General features: G+C 41.7%; 2 protein-coding genes and 1 long non-coding RNA gene across 3 annotated transcripts in view; all 3 read left to right on the top strand.

Annotated features, from left to right (window-relative positions):
• Positions 1–21,722, top strand: part of LOC142095488 (uncharacterized) — a 307,911-nt gene that overhangs the window by 70,295 nt on the left and 215,894 nt on the right. The window lies entirely within an intron of this gene.
• Positions 253–6,648, top strand: LOC142160047 (uncharacterized). The gene is made up of 3 exons (XR_012693028.1): positions 253–313; positions 6,363–6,441; positions 6,532–6,648. It is a non-coding gene; the product is annotated as an uncharacterized LOC142160047 (long non-coding RNA).
• Positions 6,799–19,487, top strand: LOC142159920 (uncharacterized). Its single transcript, XM_075214802.1, is given in 4 exon segments — positions 6,799–6,894; positions 14,933–15,030; positions 15,188–15,299; positions 17,860–19,487. Coding segments are annotated over 2 exon segments (1,386 nt in total). The 5' UTR covers positions 6,799–6,894; positions 14,933–15,030; positions 15,188–15,238; the 3' UTR covers positions 19,185–19,487.

The raw sequence follows: 21,722 nt of genomic DNA, 5'->3' as shown, positions 1-21,722 counted from the left end.
TCTTGTAGCCCAATAAGTAAATATATCTTGTCGAGAGGACTGTATACATTATGTCTGCTAGAAAACAGGAGGATGTCTTGCAAATAGCAGAACCTACATCTGACTGGTACCAACATAATCACTAGATTAAAGTAAATTGTCGCTATTTGTGTCCTTAATGCTGACTAGCGGCGGCCATTTTCTTATAGTCTCCAGACACAACATAGATTTTATATCCTATCCCTCTGCTTATAGCACGTGACGCTGCGGAGGGGGCGGGGCCACGGACTCCTTAGTCGCCATTTTATCTGTGAGAACCGTGTAACAGTGGAAGGTGATGTATTCTGTAATATGATGTTATTATATAGAGGAGAGGGGGCTGTGCGATGTGATGGGGGATAAGGCAGCTCCCAGCACTCCCTATGTATAATATGGGGATCTATACAGTGATGGGCAGCTCCCAGCACACACAGTGTATGATATGGGGGATTATTATTATTATATAGAGGAGAGGGGGCTGTACAGTGATATATGGGAGTAATAACTCCCAGCACACACTGATATGGGGGATTATTATTATTATATAGAGGAGAGGGGTCTGTACAGTGATATATGGGGAGTAATAACTCCCAGCACACACTGATATGGGGGATTATTATTATTATATAGAGGAGAGGGGTCTGTACACTGATATATGGAAAGTAATAACTCCCAGCACACACAGATATTGGGGATTATCATTATATAGAGGAGAGGGGGATGTACAGTGATATATGGAAAGTAATAACTCCCAGCACACACAGATATTGGGGATTATCATTATATAGAGGAGAAGGGGATGTACAGTGATATATGGAAAGTAATAACTCCCAGCACACACTGATATGGGGATTATTATTATTATTATTATTATATAGAGGAGAGAGGACTGAACAGTGATATATGGGGAGTAATAACTCCCAGCACACACTGATATGGTGGATTATTATTATTATATAGAAGAGAGGAGAATGTACAGTGATATATGGAGAGTAATAACTAAAAAATATATAGCCATCTTCCCACGTTAAACACATAGAAAACAGTATCAGGTATTCATAACTATGCTTAAAATGTGATCATCCCGCATAAATATAATAACTTTTTTATGTAATGCACAAAGAATATATTACTACAGTATAATATTACACATTACGGAATGTTATCAAGATTATCTATATTCTATATAAACTTTTATTATAAATTGCTTGGTCCAGACACATCAGATGCTTTAAGGTGAACTGCAGGTAATCACCCTGGTCATCCCTTTCTTTGATCATCCTTTTAGCACATCCCAAGATCAGGTTTAAATTTAAGTGCAAAAAAAAAAAGCTATCAAGTATTCCTGTGCTCCATGAACAGCAGAGGGCCGGACTGGAACTAAAAATCAGCCCTGGCATATAAAGCACACAGGCCCACCTGCTGCGGGCTCCATGACTATATTGTTGCACACTGATGCTGGCGCAGTGCAGTACAACATGAAGTAGTGTGTGTGTGGTGGGGATATTTATTTCTCCTAAAGACCCTAAAACATTACATTGTTAGCACCCCAATTACATCAATAAATACCATAGCAATACATTATTAGTACCCAAATTACAGCAATAAATAACCTCCCACTCATACCACATCAATACCCACATTACAGCAACCGGAATCACCCCCATATTACAGCAACCAGCATCACCCCCCACATTACAGCAACCAGCATCACCCCCCACATTACAGCAATACCCTCTCCTACTTAGTAGCAATACTAAGCCCCAAACACACTACAACAATGCCACCACCATGCCTCCCCATACTACAGCAATACCACCAATTATACAGGTGCCATTGTAGGAAACCAATGTTTTTCTTTTTTCAAATCTCCCACAAAATAGCAACAACAGAGTATTTACACACATATAGGTAACAGGTACCCTTTTCCCTCAATTAAATAGTAATGGCAGAATTTTCATGAATCATTCCACATGAATGGAATGGCTCTCTCACAAATACAGGTATATCAGAAAAAACATAACTATTGAATGATCATTTGAACCCACGCGGCCACATTAAAAGTATTTCCAACTACAGCAAAAAGTCAGAGAATAATATTTTTTTTACCACAGTAACTGAATATGCGTCTTTTCTATTCATTTTGAATAACACAGTATATAAATTAAGGGGGATAGAGGAGTTTGGTGAGAGATAATTGGATGTGATCCATCAGTTTGATTAGATAGGAAAAATTTAGATTGTTTACCTGGAGACGTCTACCCCCTTGACTTACAGGCAGGGTCGACGAGGAATTTTGGGCCCCGGCACAGTAACTTTGGGCCCCGGCACAGTAACTTATTTGGGTCCCCGTTATATTTAACAATGATAGACTTGACTTTGGCAGAAGTTCATATTATGCCACACCGTAGTGCTCCCAGTTTATATTATGCCACACCGTAGTGCCCCCAGTTCATATTATGCCACATTGTAGTGCCCCCAGGTCATATTAGGCCACATAGTATTACCCTCGGTTCATATTTGGCCATGCAGTAGTGCCCACAAATCATATTATGGCATAGTAGTGCCCCCAAATCATTTACCATACAGTAGTGCCCCCAAATCATATTATGCCACAACAGTGCCTCCAAATCATATTATGCCACAATAGTGCCCCCAAATAACATTAGTGCCCAGACAAAAACTCATTCACAAATAAAAATTGGTAAGGCATATCAGATACTGAGGGGCATATTCAATTCTCGGCGGAAACGCCAAAAATACAGCGTTCCGCGCACTATTACCGTTATTAAAAACAGTTAATACAGTAATTTTCTCACTGGATTTCAGCTCGCAGCTCCCTGAGCCGTGAGCTGAAATCCAGCTAACTACTGCCGTAATAATAGTAATAGTTTTTACGCTGCGGGACTTCCAGAGAATTGAATATGTCCCTGACAGTGTGAGTCCCAGGAGCAGCTTAATACACCATTTACAATGCAAGCAAAAATAGATATATTGACACAATCACAGATAAAATTTATGACAAGCAGTGTTTTTTCCTCTTAATTAAAAATCTCTGTACAGATAAATATGCAAGAAACATTACAGTGCAATAATGAGCAAATCATAGTTTTTTAAATGTCATTGGATACACAGTAGTGCCCCCAGTTCAACAAAGGATGGTTAAAAACACATTGCATACGAGAAAATATAGGAACTTACCTAATTATGGCATCCTGTATTCTGTTCTCCTACTGGGCGCGCTGAGCGAGGAGTGATCAGCAGCTGTCAGCTCACACAGCAAGTCGGGAGCAGGGACAGAGGGCAGTGGTCGAAGTGGGGGTATAGAAAATATAAATGAATGGAGTATGAAGGCTTGATTTTTTTTTTTTAACTCTTGTCCTCTCTGCATTCCCATTCTTCATTACTACTTGTGTTTTATAATGGCTGCATCCCTGACATTCCCATTCTTAAGATGTCTCTCCCTTTACACTTTCTTTTACCTATGCCCCTGCACCATCTTCTTCTTTGTCCCTCTCACATGTCTTCCTGCACCACCTTCTCCCCTGACTCTCATCCCTCTATCTACACCCCTTTATCCATGGCTCTCACCCCTCTATTTGCACCCCCTTTTCCTTGTCTCTCACCCCTCTACACCCCTTTATCCATGGACTCACCCCTCTATTTGCACCCCCTTTTCCCTGGCTCTCACCCTTCTACCTGCACCCCCTTTTTTCCTGGCTCTCACCTCTCTCCCTGCACCCCCTTTTTCCTTGGCTCTCACCCCTCTATCTGCACCTCCTTTTTCCATGGCTCTCTCAGTCCTCTCCCTGCACCTCTTCCCCCCTGGTTCTCTCAGTCCTCTCCCTGTACCTCTTCCCCCCTGGTTCTCTCAGTTCTCTGACTATAGGGCATAACCGCACCAAGTGAGTAAATAAATAGATTTCCATATCATACATCCCCAATATTACTGACTATGCAGTTTGTACCAGTTATTCATAGATATATAATTATTCTGGTGGGTGCACCCTCTTACTACATATAATGTATAGAGAAACAATAGGTGAGAGAAAAGTATGTATAGAGGCACTCCAGGATGTGTAATAGATCTAAAATATAATAATTTGTATTAATATATATTAAAAACTGTTCCATACATGAGCGAAAATAGAAATAAAAATATTAAAATAAAAATGTATGTGCATTGTGACACATTGTCACATTGCATACATCCTGGAGTGCCTCTATACATACTTTTCTCTCTCCTATTGTTTCTCTCTCAGTTCTCTTCCTGCACCTCTTCCCCTCTGGCTCCCTCAACTCGCGGCACCACCCCCCCCCCCGCGTGATTTGCGGAAGTCGCGGCACCCGCCCCTGCAATTGTGTCCAGATTGCAGGGCACAATGCAGATGATGAGGGAGGGAGCAGAGAAGCCGTCATCCGGTCCGGCGTGTAACAGAGGTAGCTAGTTCCTGGAGAGGAGCCAGCCACCAGGAAGTGTCGGGCCGGCCCATCTAGCCATCGGCCCTGAACAGCAGCCATGATTTTCCTTACATGCAAAATAATAAACTAATATGCACCCCTTGCATTGTAACATGGTTTCTCCGGGAACAAATTTGCCTTCCTTAATGAGTCATATGGCCCTTCATGTTCATATAACAAAGGGCTGAGCTTAGACTGTCTGTCAGGGCTTCTTGTTTTGCTAAACAATAGACTCTCACAGAGAATGTCAGTGTGTGTGAGAATCTTCAGAGACTAAATGATTATCCTCCAGTAAATGCCTCATCCTACCCTGTGCTATATACATGGCCAGCAGGCTTTTCATACATAAACATGCAGGACAGTGATAGGATAACTGTGGCCTCTAACATGACAGTTCATGCTGGGACTTGGTTAACTGTATCCTTGTTCTCATTGCTGTCTGTCCTTCTCCTTATTAGTTTTATATTGTGTTACGTGGGATGAATATGTAGATATTTTTGGTAATGCTGGGTTAAAGGTTTTGGTAAAATTGCTGATTTTGTGGCCACCAACACTAAGACTGTACTTAGTGCTGCACGTTGGTGTCACTTTGTACTAATTCAAGTAGATTTTATTTTGTTTTCTCCTACCAGGGGTTTATAAATACTGTTTGGATATAGTGTATTGTTCTAGTAGATAGGTAAAGTCTTATCCATCTCAGGGAAACTACTGTATACTGAGATTCATCTCCTACAGGAGAATGATGGCATTTGAAACTCAAAACAGATAACACATTGGTAAGGGACTTGTTATTGTGAAAGTTTTGGTCTAGTGCAGTGTTTCCCAGACTCAGTCCTCAGGGACCCCTAACAGTGCAGGTTTTCCATATCTCCTTGCTGGAGCACAGGTGTATCCATTACTGACTGACACATTGTAATTATACCACCTGTGAATCTGTTACCATGTGTCAGTCAGTAATGATTACACCTGTGCTCCAGCAAGGAGATATGGATTCATGCACTGTTAGGGGTCCCTGAGGACTGAGTTTGGGAAATACTGGTCTAGTGTGTATATAAATAACATTGGGATCCCTAACCCAGGGGAAGAAAGATTTGCAGACTGTCGCCAAAATGTTGCTTAAAGATCTCATACCCCACCGGGGCAATCCAGAGTGATACCAGTGTGACCTGTCTATAGTGATCAGTGGATTATTGGTGACCTGTGTATAGTGATCTGTGAGGCATAATCTCACTTCTGGGTCCCTCTCTAATCAGTTGGCAGCTAGGCCGCTTATCTCTATCACTTCCTTTAGTTTCCGTCCTAGGCCAGTCACTGTGGTGTGTGTCTCTCTTTCTTGTTCTCTGAGTACCTCTGTCTGTTTCTCTCTCCCTCTCTTTCTTTCTTTCTTTCTTTCTCTATTACAGGCATACAAAGATAAAGCTTAAGCCCGACAGGACCACATCTCCTCCACATAGCCCAGCTCATGCTTTCCCCATATGTATGTCTGTATGTACGGGGTAATATTTATTTCAAAGAGCTGTAGTCACCTTGGGGGAGACAGAAGGTAAAAGTCAGGGTAGGGGAGATAGAGGTGGTACTGGAGGCCCAATGAGTGAGTTTGTTCACCTATAGAAGAGGTGTTCATTCATATAAGCAGAGGGCCGGGAACAGAGTCTTTTGGGACCTCAACGGAATGGGAATGGAGGGGATGAAGATCAGTCATTTGACTGATGGGATATTAAATCTCACCCTGGAGATCATCTCCCTGCTGACTGGAGAGGTGACTGCTGGGAATGGGACATTATACAGTAACACCAGGGGAAGAGTCTGGGTGATGACTGTATCATTGTGTGTGTCGGGGTCCTATAAGGTGTGAGGATGTCACTGTCTATTTCTCCATGCAGGAGTGGGAGTATTTAGAAGGACATAAGGCTCTGTACAAGGACTTGATGATGGAGAATCACCAGACCCTCATGACATGGGGTAAGAGTAGACTATTATTTATTGTACAGGAGAAAGCACACAATAAATCACATAAAAATAATGTATTCATTCACAATGTGTCTCCTACAGATGGATCCAGTAACAGAAATACCCCAGAGAGATGTCCTCATCCTGTTTATTCACAGGATTGTACAGAGGAAAATCATATTATCCCACAAGACTATCAGGTAGGTAGGGTTTAGGGTCTCACCAAATATCAAAGTGACTTTTCATTATAAGATCTGTAGGGCAGCTGTGTGTGTGTCTTATACACTGATATTCTTCTGGTTAATATCAAATAATTTAGTCAGACATTATTAAAGTAGTATTTTATTGGTTTCTGGATGGTTTAGGGTAATAACCTGGCTGATATTAAGGCAGAAGATATAAAGGGAGAAGAAGAGACGTATGTGAGGGGTGATCAACAGGAAATCCCTACAGATATCAGCACAGGTGAGTACTACATCAATTTCTTATTCTACATCCTCCTCTGTCTGTACAAACTAATGAGGAACAAGTATCTGCTCAGTGGGGGAGTCAGGAGCCATCAGCCCCTATTAGACTTCTCTTCTCCTCCTCACATCATATCATTGTGATCTGACCAGTCTCCTCCCTCCACACTCTCTGTTGATTCCTATATATATATATATATATATATACAAGTCAACATAGTGATTCAATAGCTTTAAAGGTTCTTTGCTCCTATCCTGACACTACAGCATATCGAACAGGATTTTTTCGGATCATGAGTAAAGTTAGTAATGGGAAACACCATCTTACTGCCCAGAGCAGGCAGAGGATATTGGTGAATTCTTTTCCAACTCCATGTTGAGTCTTCTTGCTATCAGACTAATCTGAAACCAGATAAACACACACCCTGCTCAGCTACATATCCTCCCTTTTCAATTCCCTTGTCATTGTCTACTGATAATATTCATCCTAAGAGGAGGATATCTGGACTTACTTTTGCTCACTTTCCTAACAAGAAAATCTGAACATTACATGAAGTGGATGTTAATGCTCACAAAACAGAAATTTCTACAATTTTAAGGGATCTTCGTAGAGTTTAGGGGGACACATGGGATTTTTGAAGATGACATTCCCTGTTTTCATAAAACAATTGTGGTAGCCCCTGTTAACCTAACAAATTTCAATAAAAACGATTAATGATAAAACAATTGTGGTAGAAATAATTGCTATCCACACTACTCGCCATATTTTGATGAGTTGGAAACCCTTACAGATAGAACAGTATTAGGGTGTTTGGGCTTGTTGGATGACTGAATTTGTAAGATATCACAGATAAGTGTAAATATTGTTAGCTTTGCAATGCATGTAAATCTATGTTTTGGTAAGCAAGTTATATCCTGATTCTAAAAACAGCCTATGTCCAAATCTATATAAAAAGCACTGTCTTGTACACTGAAATGTATCATTCTGATGTTCCATCTGACCTGACCACTGATACCTTTAATCAGTGGAACTGTCCTTGTCAGGGCACCTGAGCGAAATAAAACATCACTCTTTGCTTTAAGACCCTGCTTGACAACTTCTTCAATATTGCTGTAATTCTGTGACCTGCAGATTAGACCCTAAAATCGAATCCGTTCTCCAGTTGATTCTGAGGTTGGACCCAGCTCTCCAGTACCACCGCTCTGCCGCTACCCTGCAGCTATGGTCAGTGTGATAGGCCAGGGGGATCCATCCACAGCAACCCTGATCCATAGTAAGAGGTCCAGAGTTACCAGCCCAAGTGTACCAGCACAGGAGTACACTAGCAGTGACAGTTACCCAGAAGGAACGTGGTTCTGAGCACCATAAAGGAGCTCAGTGGTGGCAGCATTGTAAGCCCCTCCTACTGTGGCAAGAGGGCGCATTTGGGATAATGTAAAGGAACGGTGGCAAAGTAAGCCCAGCTGGTTCCCATCAACAACAGACAGAGTGGCATGGCGGTCCATCCTGTCACAACAAACATGACTCCCTGATCCATGACTAGTCCAGTATTGTAAATCCAGTACTGTCCAAGAACAAGACCACTGTTGGTGGGACGTAGCCCACTTTTATTCTTGCTCTGGTTCCTGAGGTGGCTTCAGCATGGCTGTTACTATAATTTATTTATTTTTAACAATTTTATATATAGAGCCTATATATTGTTCAATGCATTATTTAGTAATTCAGTCCCTGCCTTAGTGAAGCTTACAGTCTATGTTCCCTCCCGCACAGATACACAAACACACACACTAGATTTACTTGTGTCAGAAGCCAATTAACCTATCAGTATGTCTTTGGAATGTGGGATTTAACTGGAGCACCCGGAGGAAAACTACGCAAATACGGGGAGAACATACAAACTCCACATAGATAGAGCCCTTGTCAGAATAGAACCCATGACCCCAGCACTGTGAGGCAGCTTTGCAAACCAATGTCACACCAATGTTACTGGATAGATGACACTGCGACACCTCATGTCATTACCACAACATGTACAATGATATAAGGTGAGAGCAAGTGATCAACTACTAACAGACACAGGGAGACAACCTTCCTGAAAAGAGCCAACCATGATATATGAGTAATCCATCTTTCCTGTTGGAACAGCTGGAGGTTTCCTTTCACTTCCCGTCTTCACACTTTTATATTAGGATCAATCAGACACTTAATAACAAAGGGTTATTTGTCTACGATTGTTTCACATTTGAATCCTCTGTAGATAACATTCCCTTATTTACTAAGAGCACTGGGACATGGACATTACTGCCAAGTTCTATATGGTTATCTATGCAGAGGGGCTCAGAGTTCAAGGTGAGCCCTGGGTCCTCCTAGCCTGAAATGCTGTAATCATCTCCAAGGCATTTAGTCTAATACACAGGTCAGAGTGCCCAGCTTCAAGATGGAGTCTTTACGCTCGGTCATTCTCGGCATGGAACAGGGAGAATTTATGGTGGCTCTAGACATCAAGGATGCATATCTCCATGTGCCTATTTGGAAGGGTCATCAGTCCCTGTTGAGGTTTGCAGTTCGGTCAGAGCACTTCCAATTTCAGGCTCTCCCGTTCGGTCTCGCCACAGCTCCATGTATCTTCACCAAGATCATGGCGGTTATGGCTGCTCTGCTAAGGGCCAAGGGAATTACAATCATCCCTTACCTGGAAGATCTTCTTTTAAAGGAAGATTCTTCAGAGAAGCTTCTATTGCATATTCAGGTAGTAATCCAGACCCTGGAGTTGCACGGTTGGATTATCAACTTCAAAAAATCCAAGTTAATCCTATCCCAGCGGATGGTGTTTCTGGGTCTCTTATTCGATACCTGTCTGAGACGGGTGTTCTTTCCTCAGGACAAGATCCTAGCCTTGCAGAGGATGGTGAAATCCCTGTTGGTGGCAAGGAGACCTTCCATTCATTTTGCAATGAGACTTCTGGGCAAGATGGTATCGTCATTCGAAGTGTTCCAGTTTGCTCAGTTCCATGCACCACAGTTTCAATTGGATCTCCTGCCGCAATGGAACAAATCCCATCGGAATCTGGCTAGTCAGGTTTTTTGCCTGTATCCGCAGACGCGTCAGTCGCTGATCTGGTGGCTACACAGGCAGAATCTCACCAGGGGACGCTTGTTCTCAATTTGGAATTGGATTCTGATAACAACAGATGCCAGCCTTCGGAGTTGGGGGGCTGTATGTCTTCAGGCTCGGTTTCAGGGGCTTTGGACTCAGAAGGAATCCAAACTTCCAATAAATGTCTTAGAACTGCGCGCAGTGTTTCATGCTCTAAGAAGTGCGCAACACTTGCTGCAGGGAAAGCCAGTAAAGATTCAATCGGACAATGTCACAGCAGTGGCATATCTCAACCATCAGGGCGGCACCAGGAGTCCCTTGGCCATGAGAGGGACTCACAGGATATTTCTGGGGGCCGAAGCTCACGTTTCGGCACTCGTGGCCATCTTCATTCCCGGAATAGAAAATTGGGAAGCAGACTTCCTAAGCAGGCAGAGTCTGCATCCGGGAGAATGGTCTCTCCATCCAGAGGTGTTTCAACAGTTAGTGGTGAAATGGGGTCAACCGGATGTCGACATGATGGCATCTCGGTTGAATCACAGGGTTTCCCGCTACTGTTCCCGTGCAAGAGATCCCGGGGCAGTCGTGGTAGACGCTATGTCCCTCCCTTGGAGGTACCGCTTAGTGTACCTTTTTCCTCCGATAGCCGTGCTTCCATGATACTGAAAAAGGTGGAGAGGGTGTTCCAGTGCTTTTAGTGGCGCCGGATTGGCCGCGCAGGGCCTGATACACTGACGTATTCATGGTAGGAGGTTGGTCGTGGCGGTTGCCAATACGCCCAGACCTGCTAAACCAGGGTCCCTTTTGTCATCAAAGTTTGCAACGTCTGGCTTTAACGGCGTGGCTGTTGAGGCCAGGATCCTAAGAGCTAAGGGTTTTTCGGATCGGGTGGTGCAGACCATGCTCCGTGCTTGAAAAACCGGCTTCGACAAAAATATATCATCTTGTCTGGAGGACATATATTGGTTGGTGCGAAAGAAGGGATATTCTACGTCTTCTTTTCGTCTGGCCAGGTTACTGAGGTTCTTGCAGGATGGTTTGGATGCAGGTTTGCGTCTTCGTTCTCTTAAGGGTCAGGTGTCAGCTCTTTCGATCTTCTTTCAAAGAAAACTTGCTGTCATACCTGATGTGCAAACTTTCATTCAAGGTGTTTTCCATGTTCAACCTCCTTATATTCCTCCGGTTCCACCAGGGGATTTGAATTTGGTGTTGAGGGCTTTACAGCATCCACCGTTTGAGCCCTTGAATACGATAAATTTCAAATTTCTAACGTTAATAACGGTTTTTCTTTTGGCCATTTCTACGGCACGCAGAGTTTCAGAGCTTGCTGCTTTGTCTTGCAAGCCTCCTCTGCTAGTTTTTCATGAGGATAGGGCAGTTCTTTGAACCAAGCCCTCTTTCCTTCCTAAAGTTGTATCTAAGTTTCATTTGAATCAGGATATTGTCATCCGGCTCTAACTGATTCCTCGTCTTCCGATAACGATGAGGCTATTCGTTATCTTGATGTTGTTCGTGCCTTGCGAATTTATGTTAAAAGATCTCAGAAATTACACAAAACTGAGGATCTTTTCATTCTTTATGATGCTCACAAAAGAGGCTGGCCAGCTTCTAAAGTGACCATTGACAGGTGGGTTACGACTGTTATCCGTCAGGCTTACAATGGGGCTGGGGAGTCTGTCCCAGATAATTTACAGGCGCATTCTACAAGATCTGTAAGTGCTTCCTGGGCGGCCCGCCATGGTGCCTCTAGTGAACAATTGTGTAAAGCGGCCACGTGGTCTTCTGTACACACTTTCACAAAGTTTTACAGATTTAATGTGTTTGCCTCCAGGGATGCAAGTTTTGGGAGAAAGGTGCTTCGGGCCATTTCTTCTGAGCGTTCCCTCCCGTGAGACAGCTTTAGGATGTCCCCAAGGTCCTGGTGTCCCCCAAGGATGTCAGAGAAAATGGGATTTTTATATTTACGTAAAATCTGTTTCTCTTAATCCGTTGGGTGACACCGGGCGCCCACCCTTAACGCTCTGGTTTCTCCTTCTGTTTGACATGTTGTCTGGTTGTTAAGACAATGATGTGTTGTTAAGTTTATTCTTTTTTCTTTGGTTCCTCTCTCCCTTTCTGCGGGCTTGGTTAAGCATAGACTGGCCTCTAGCAGGAGGTGGGGTATAGAGGGGGTGGAGCCAGAGCTTTGTTTAACACAAGTTAAAGTGCCAGTGTTCGTCTGTCCCTACTCAATGCCCCAAGGTCCCGGTGTCCCCCAATGGATTTAGAGAAGCGGATTTTACATAAGTATAAAAATCTCATTTTTGTGTCCTCTCTCCTAAACAAGAAAATGTTACCCCATCCCCACTCATTTTCGTGTTTCACATATGGGTTCACAACCTCTTATCTATGGTATGTTGTGGGACATCCGCAGTGGATGCCACACTGGATTGTGTTAACAAGTGGGAACAAGTTTTTGGGGAGACATTTTCAGATAGACAATGGGTAGTAAGGTAGAAGAGGCTGAGTACAGGCTTTATACTGTTGGTTCCATGTTCCTATGATACTGCGCTTAATGTTTCCCTCTGCCTGTCACACTGCTGAAGATGTAGAATCCTTAGAAATACATTGTTCCATATCCTTTATGAATGTGCTAAAATCAAACACTAGTGGTAGACTGTCACAGGATGGACATTAACTCTTGTGTTCTGGTGTGAGATTATAAAAATTGACAGACAACAATTGTAAAAAGATAATACAAATCTTTATTATAAAATAAACATATAAAATCATACTTGCCTACTCTCCCAGAATTCCCGCGAGACTCCTGAATTTTGGGGAATCCACCCGGACTTCCGGAAGAGTAGGCAAAGCTCTCGCAATTGCCGAAATTCACAGCATTGAATGGTGGGGGCGGGGCTTATTCTTATCATTAAGCCCCACCCCTCCATGCAATGCCGTAAATTTCAGCATTTTTAGTGGTGGCGCTATGGTGACGCAATGATGTCACTACGCTACCCTCCTACCCCATGTCAAATGACCTCTCCCCGGATCTCCCGGGGGAGAAATCTTAAAAGTTGACATGTGTATATATAGAATGAATTAGTACTTAGCTGCGGAATACAATTTGATTGCTGAGAAATGTCTTGATCTGAGGAGTCCCGTTGCTTGATCGCATCATTGAATTCAGGATAATTTGTTGGGCACAGCTTTATTGACAATGTTTCAACTGAAGCTAAAACTACCTGGGTTTTGGTTGTCTAATACAACTCTGAATCCAACATCCCTCTTCTCTACCTTGAGACTAGTTAAAACCAGTTATGTGCTGGACATATAGAAATATCTTTGTGCTAACAGGGATCATTGTATGTATCTGTCACAAACACACTCCCAGCTGCCTTACTTTGGGGTGTTTGCTGTATGAGGTTACACACGATCCCAACCCGCAGTGTGTCTCTACCTATCACACAGGTTATATACGTACTAAACCGCCCCCACACAGCGCTCTCACACCTCTATACACTTCAGGTTTGCCACCACCTATTGAATACGGGCAATAGGACTCCCAATCTACTGTACCACACTGGCACACAAGGCTTCAAGCTATCACAGGCTAGCAAGGCCCCACCAGCAAACAAAGGATTTAACTCATCACACCTCCAGACTGTTCACACTAAGCTTGTTAATGAAATGTATCAACAAATCATGCACCGGCATTCAAAGGGTTAACTTGGTCGAGCTATATTCTTCTTAACAGGCGAATGGATTCGTTAGAGTATCAAGGACGCAACTTACTAAATTTATAGATTTAATATTAAAAAGTACATGGCATTCAGATATTAAAAACAATTAATAACAATTGACATAACATACACTAGCAAAACAGTTTAAAATAAAAAGGATTAGATTCAGAGTATAACTTACATCGAAGTGGCATATTCTAAGCCAAGGGAAATTGACTTGAAGATGGACAGCTTATCAAAGAATGATTGATTTCCCAAAAGACTGATAATTTGTTGTAACTGGTCTCAGCTTTTTAAAGACACCTTTATACCTTCCCACCTCCTGGGGGTTGTAGTCTGTGATACTTTTTTCAATCACCATTTGCATGAAGTCTGATTTACTACCCAATTCTACTATGTGAATGTTATTAATAAGCCCCCTGTCAATTTGTCCATCTTTTGATACCAAACATGCCTAAATACAGGGTATTTGTAGAGCTTACACTTATTTCCTTTACTTCTCTGGGGCAGAATTCTTAATTTGACATATGAGCTGCCCTTCATTATGCTATCGAGGAATATGTTTTTGATCACTACTTTTATTAATTTTAAGTGGCATATTTTAAAACTGAATTATTTTTGTCTATATCACATATAGCCAAGTAAGCAGATGGGCTCTTTGAGCCAAACACCATGTTAAGCGGGTCCTAAAAGTTTATTCAGGTGTCAAATTTCCATCCCAGGCCAGGATACATCTCACAGCACGGGCTCTTTGAAGCTGCCACAGGTGACACTCCTATCTTCTCACACTGGGATGTGCAGAGCCTTCAAATACAAATACAACACACTTTCTGTCTACACATTTTACACTGGAGTAGTTTAACTTATGAATGGATTCAATTAATTTACCGTATTTACACTGCAGTTATGATTTAGGCCTTATCTCCCACAATAATGTGATGAGTTAACCCTTATAAATAACTCTAAGTTCTCTATGGGATTTGTATTGTCAATTCTGTTAACCCTTTTGATGACAGTAGACATTCATCCCCTCATATCGAGATCTTTCTGGTGTTGACGTTTCTCATTGTTCCAGCCTGTTTTTACTGTTTTACAATAACTTTAAGATTGGAACATAGAATAGATGCCCCTTTAATTACTAGGTTGCTTAGGTTATTGTGCACACAACATCTGACCATTACACCTAAACAATGTATCAGTCACTGTGTGTCTTCTACAGTTGGATCCAGTAACAGAAATACCCCAGAGAGATGTCCCCGTCCTCTTTATTCACAGGATTGTACAAAGGAAAATCACAGTATCCCACAGGAGTGTCAGGTAGATGGACTTTATGATCTCGCTAAATTACCAAAATTACTTTTCACTATATGATCTGTAGAACAGCTGTGAATATCTGATATTATTGTGTTTAATCTCAATTAGTGAAATAAGACGTTATTAAAGTGTTATTTTATGGGTATCATTTGTTATTTAGTTTGATGATCGGACTGATATTAAGGTAGAACATATAGACGGAGAAGAAGAGATGTATGTGAGGGGTGATCAGCAGTGTAAGGAGGAGGAAATCCCTACAGATATCAGCACTGGTGAGTAATAAACACTTATTACAGAAAAGAGTGAAACATTCTCCTTGTTTTCATAAAAAAGTATCTGCCCAGTGGGAGAGTCAGGATTTTTGTTGGAGTTTTCCGCAGCCCAGTGTAGGTTTGTGTGGTGATATGTTGTTTCTGTTTCTGTATGGATGTGCTGTATTGGAATTTGGCTTATCTTTATGTTGCTCATTAGTTCGGTGGATTGGTGTTCTAGGGTGTGTTCCTTGAGTAGGGACCAATGTTTGTTCAGTTCATAGAACAATTAATTTGGTTGTCTTTTGGTGCTTATAGAGTCCTGTGAAGAGATGGGGAGAGGAAAGAGTGGGAGGGGAGGAAAAGAAAGGGGGATGGAGGCTCACCTAAATGGTTGTAGGTGGTATACAAAGCACCCAGCTGGTTTGTCCTTCAGTCCCTATTAGACTCCTGTTCTCCTCCTCACATCATATCAGTGTGTGCTACCAGCCAAGAGATCTGATTAGTGTCTTCCTCACACTCTTGTGATTCTCATACATCAGTACAACAGACATCACCATAATGATTCAATCACTGATCAATGTGATGAGATGGATGGTATTACCCATGATCCTCCCCATGCAGTAGTACATGTGACATTACCCATTATGTTCCTTGTGTAATAATTCCTGAATGTTTTACTCTCAGTATGTGTAACACTGCAATACTAAAGCAGGTTATTTCCCGCATACATTGCATCACAACACACATTTCACACAAGCTACTTTCATAGAACTATAATCACACACCCATCATAGTACCATAGCTCCCTTTAAATCTCTGTGGTTGGTGCTTTGTACTGTTGCTCTTCATCTTCTGACCTGTCTCTGTATCCTGCTCTGCCCTTATGCTTTCTCCCACTTTTCGCTGTTGCTGGTCTTTGCCCTGCTCCATTCTCCTAATCGGTCCTAATGCTTTCTACTCAGTCCTAATGTTCTCTACTCCTCCGTTCTGTTTCTTCCTTATTCTGTGTTGCTATTTCCTACTGTGTTGTATTGCTCTATCAAGCTGCTCTCCTTCCCTCTTAGTGTTTGTCTACACAGAGGCTTCAGCCTAAATTTGTAGCATTACTCTTGATACAGGGTTATGCTGCCTGATGTTGATATATAGAGGCTGCTTCTTTGTTCATTTACTACCTACATGTCCACTTAATGAACATTGAGTAGTCTACTACCAAAGCTCTAATGTTTGTGTGTGAGGGTAGTGTTTGTATGAGCATTGTGGTTGGACAATGTTACTGGCTAATGAGGTTCCCTGTCCTATGATAGAGGCTGGTTCATGTGTGTGCTTGGGAAGTATTACACACCAAACTAATTTTTTCATTGTCATATGTGTCTGCAATCTGCATGTCCCTGTGGCTGGGTCTATGCAATGTGCTTGTTATGTTTTATGCCAATGTTTAATCTGTATAATTACTGTATGTTGTGACAAGATGGGTCTGACAGCCAACATCTTCCCTATCTGTCATCTTTAACTCTTAGGATGGAAAGATGCTTGTGTTTAGTTGAAGATTGGGTTGTTTTAACCTTTATTTATTACACAATCTAAATGGATAAAACCCTATTTGGATGGAATTAAGTTTATCCATACTATTCTTAAATAAAGCCAGGTGGTTACATGTATTCATCTGAACATCATATCGGATTACAACATGGTGGATGTACTGTTTTCTGACCAAGGCACCACTCCCCTCTTACAAACAAGAAGCCAGCAGCCTCTGGAGCCCCTCTGACATCACAAATACCTAGAAGGGTTTAAAACAGTGAGGCTCTGTTACTTAACCAGGATTAAGTCAGTCGGCAATTGGTTGAGTAGGTATTGTTCTCCCTGGAACTGTGTTAGACTCCTAGGCTCTAAAACAGGAGGAGGGAAAACCATGAGTGGATAACAGCTCTCTCCTCCCATCTCCATCCCTTTAGGGAGTTGGATTTCCAGTGTGGGAAATTTGTCCCTTTAAAAAGACCTGCAGGAGAGACTTCAGTGTGTGTCATTTGCTTCTAAACTCTATTGACGTTGGAGTCGCAGCTCCTGCCTGAGTGCTAAGGATTTTTTCCTGGGAGTATTGTGGCTATTGGATTACAAGCTTTTTTCTTTTGACTTTCAGATTTGTTTGCTCTGTTTGTCATATTCTGTTAATCATAGATATTATCATTTCCCTATGACTTGGACTGGTAAAGAAAACACATTTTCTTTATTAACGATTTGAGGTTATTGAACACTGGGGTGTTACTGCGTCATGGTTGGTGAGCACTGGATGTTGTTTAATGTATTGTTTGATATATATAACCTATTGTTTGCAGTTATCTGTAATAAAGGTACAGTTGTATCCGTACCTTTTCTTTGCCTGTGTGATCCTAAACCCCTAGATACCAGAATTTTCCTCTGGGCTCCTACCCTAACATCCTGGTATCATTACATTTAGATTTGTAATTAAGTGTTCTTGTATGCAAGCAGAAATTAAACAATTGAACATCTTGAACTCACTAAATATATGAAAATTTGCTATTCAATGTCTATTTCCATACATCTATTTTATTTCCAGCAGATGGACAGGAAATCCAGAATACCTCGGAGAGATATCTCGTTGTGTCTCAAGGTTATAAAATAGAAGACAACCTCAACATACAAGATTTTCCAGGAAAAAGCCCCATTACTCCAAATATACATCAATTACATCACAGTGAACATATATCATCTGATCCCTCTAATCACGAGGCATGTTTTCCTAATAACTCAGATATTGCTATAGCTGGTACAGCTCATAGAGGGGATACAATATTTCCATGTTCTGAATGTGGGAAATGTTTTACATATAAAGCATGTCTCACTAAGCATCAGAGAGCTCACACAGGTGAGAAACCATTTCCATGCTCTGAGTGTGGTAAATGTTTTACAGTTAAATCCCATCTTCTTAATCATCAGAGAACTCACACAGGTGAGAAACCATTTCTATGTTCTAAGTGTGGGAAATGTTTTAGACAGAAATCACAACTTGCTACACATCGAAGAACTCAGTGTGGTGAGAAACCATTTTTGTGTTCTGAGTGTGGGAAATGCTTTCCAGCTAACATATGGCTTGATAGACATTACAGAACTCACACAGGTGAGAAACCATTTCCATGTTCTGAGTGTGGGAAACGGTTTTCAATTAAATACAGTCTTGCAAGACACCACAGAATTCATACAGGTGAGAAAACATTTCCATGTTCTGAGTGTGGGAAATGTTTTACACGGAAATCAGAACTGGTTTCACATCAGAGAACTCATACAGGTGAGAAACCATTTCCATGCTCTGAGTGTGGGAAATGTTTTCAACAGAAATCAGATCTGGTTGCACATCAGAGAACTCATACAGGTGAGAAACCATTTCCATGTTCTGAGTGTGGGAAACGGTTTTCGGTTAAATCCAGTCTTGTAAAACACCACAGAACTCATACAGGTGAGAAACCATTTCCATGCCCTGAGTGTGGGAGATGTTTCACAAGTAAATCCCCTCTTCTTAGACATCAGAGAATTCACATAGATGAGAAAACATGTTCATGCTCTGAGTGTGGGAAATGTTTTACACGGATATCAGAACTGGTTTTACATCAGAGAACTCATACAGGTGAGAAACCATTTCCATGCTCTGAGTGTGGGAAATGTTTTACAGAGAAAAAATGTCTGGTTTCACATCAGAAATTTCACACAGGTGAGAAGCTATTTCCATGTTCTGAGTGTGGGAGATGTTTTGCATTGAAATCCAGTCTTGTAAGACACCACAGAACTCATACAGATGAGAAACCATTTTAATGTTCTTAGTGTAGGAAATGTTTTACACAGAAACCAGTTCTTGTTAAACATCGAAGAACTCACAATGGGTTCTGATAGCGGTGGTTTACTAGAGTAAGAGCTGCTGGGTTTAAAAAATATCTGCACTCTTAAATAGAGATTATAATTAGCTACAAGCATACAAGATACTAAACCAGCGCTGCATTCACTTTAGTGTAAGCTACAAAATGGTGAATCTGTAACTCACGGTTGGGTGTTCCCAAGCCTGTTAATGTTTTGTGAAGGCTGGGTACTGTCTCTCCAGGGTAGGCCCTTGTCATAAGATTGTGGTTGTGCCATGTAGATGTATGTCTTAAAAAAAATGTTCCTCCATATACAGAAAGTCTTTACTGACAGAAAGTCTGTAGTGTTTTTTTAAATGGTTAAAGGTGCATGTAGTTGACAGTCTTTCCTTAAATCTGGTGTCCTCCCCGAGATGTTGTTCCTCAGTGACTCAAGAAAACACAAAGAACATAGGGGGAAATGATGTGAGGTGCCCTTTAAGCATAGGGATCTGTACAATAGGTATGCACTCACTATTAGAAGATCTCTGATATAGTTTGTAGTCTAACCTTTTGGGCCGCACAGCTGGCCTATCCGGTACCTATCCAAGGTTCAAAATCACCCAGGCAAATATCCAAAATGAAACAAGCAAGTTTAACAAAATGGTAGCACAAAACAGCAATTAACAGATGTAAATAATAACTTGCAACAAATACCACTACAGTTTGGCACAGGCAACATACAGGGTATAATGAAAACACCTCACCAGTATCCTTGTCACTTTCAGGGACTGCTGTCTATCAATCCAAGCTTTTCCCCTCTCTCCTTTAAGACTACCAGCAAACGTAGTGGCCCTAAGTAACTGTCACTCCACTTTCGACGGACACACAGCTCCCCAAGACCTGGAGAGGTAGATCGGGCAACGGCAGTACTCCAGGGACCGATTGTCCCTTTCCTGTCAGGGGCAGAGATTAATATATATCAACGCCAGCCTGACCTCAGCTATCACTCTGTATTGAATGCCAGCTTGCTGTCCTCTCTAGCTGTCTTTTAAGCCCAGAAATGACCTCATCAGCAATTCCAGGATTGGCCTGATTGGTCCTTTTCTGTGTTTACCTTTTCACAGGTAAACATACATGAAAGGAGATGAGTCACTCCTGATTTAATAAGGAACAGGTATTGTTATGTGGCTATACAGCAGAGTTTGTGTAAACAGGAAAGATCACCCTCCAGACACCATTCCATTTAAATACACAATGCCTTCCTCTGTAATTAAACATAGAGCTCTGTCTGTGGACCCATTTCCTATACTAGCACACATAGATCAAAGCTAAAGGAAGACATGAGACCCCCTGGTGTGATGTACATTCATACAGGACTGGTGGACAATAAACCGTTTGCCTAGACTGAAACAATGGACTAGTCTGCATGTTAATTATACAAGCTGGCAGTTATTTCAAAATATAATATACACAAGCTTAAATATGACTGACAAATATGGGGGAACCGGAGGGCTAGAAAAAGTATATATTTGATAGTCCGCAGTCACCTCATTCCCTCACAGGTATCCTCTCTATTTTCTATAGTGTTTGATCTCAAAATTATTGGAATGTGTCACTGTCACGAACACGCTCCCAGCTGCTGTGACTTTGTGTTCGCTGTATGAGGTCATACACGATTTCAGCCCGCAGTCTCTCTCTACCTATCACACAGGTTGTAGACCTTCGGAATCGCCCCCAAACACTGCGCTCTGACACCCCCAGACACTACAGATTTTGCTACCACCAATTGAGTACAGGCAATATACTGTCCCACACTGGCACACAGGCTTCTAGTATAACTAGCAAGACCCATACCAGCACACACGGGGTTAACTCTTCACACCTCCAAACTGTTACACAAATGTAAATGCAAGCACACACAGCTTGTTAATCAAATGTATGAACAAATCACACACTGGCATTCCAAGGGTTAACTTGGTCGAGCAATCTGTCTCTTCTAACAGGCTAATGGATTTGTTAGAGTATCAAGGACGCAACTTATTAAATTATAGATTTAATATACAAAAATACAGGGCATTCAGATATAAAGAAAAATAATGAATAAACAATTAATAGGCTGACAGAACAAGCAAAGCAGTTTAAAATAAAAAGGGGTTACATTCAGATTTGCACTTACATGAATTGCATTCTGGCCAAGGTAAATGTGGCTTGGAAGAAGATCGACAGCTTATCAATGTGAATTGATTTCCCAAAAAGTTTGTCCTTTCCAAAACACAGGTTTTTAAGCAAAATTAAATGGGATGGTCTTCACAGGGGTAGTGTTTAATGCTAATAGGGGGCAGGGATGTCCCCTGGGTGTCACTATACTTTGCTCACAAATATTCCCAAAGTCTTGACCTGTGGGTAATTCTTCACAGATATTTCCCAGAGAAATAACTCCCCCTTCAATAAACCGGTCATAATCTCCCGCACATTTAAATACCAAACATGATGGAATTATGACAATGTGACATACGTTTTTCAAAGATGTGTGATTTTAGCTGTTCACGGATACCCCCCCCCATACCTGTCATTCACAACCCTGGTGTGA

Source organism: Mixophyes fleayi, chromosome 6, assembly GCF_038048845.1.
Source record: "Mixophyes fleayi isolate aMixFle1 chromosome 6, aMixFle1.hap1, whole genome shotgun sequence".
Lineage (NCBI taxonomy): Eukaryota > Metazoa > Chordata > Amphibia > Anura > Limnodynastidae > Mixophyes > Mixophyes fleayi.
Note: the sequence above shows the minus strand (reverse complement) of the source record. Positions and strands in the feature narration are given on the sequence as shown.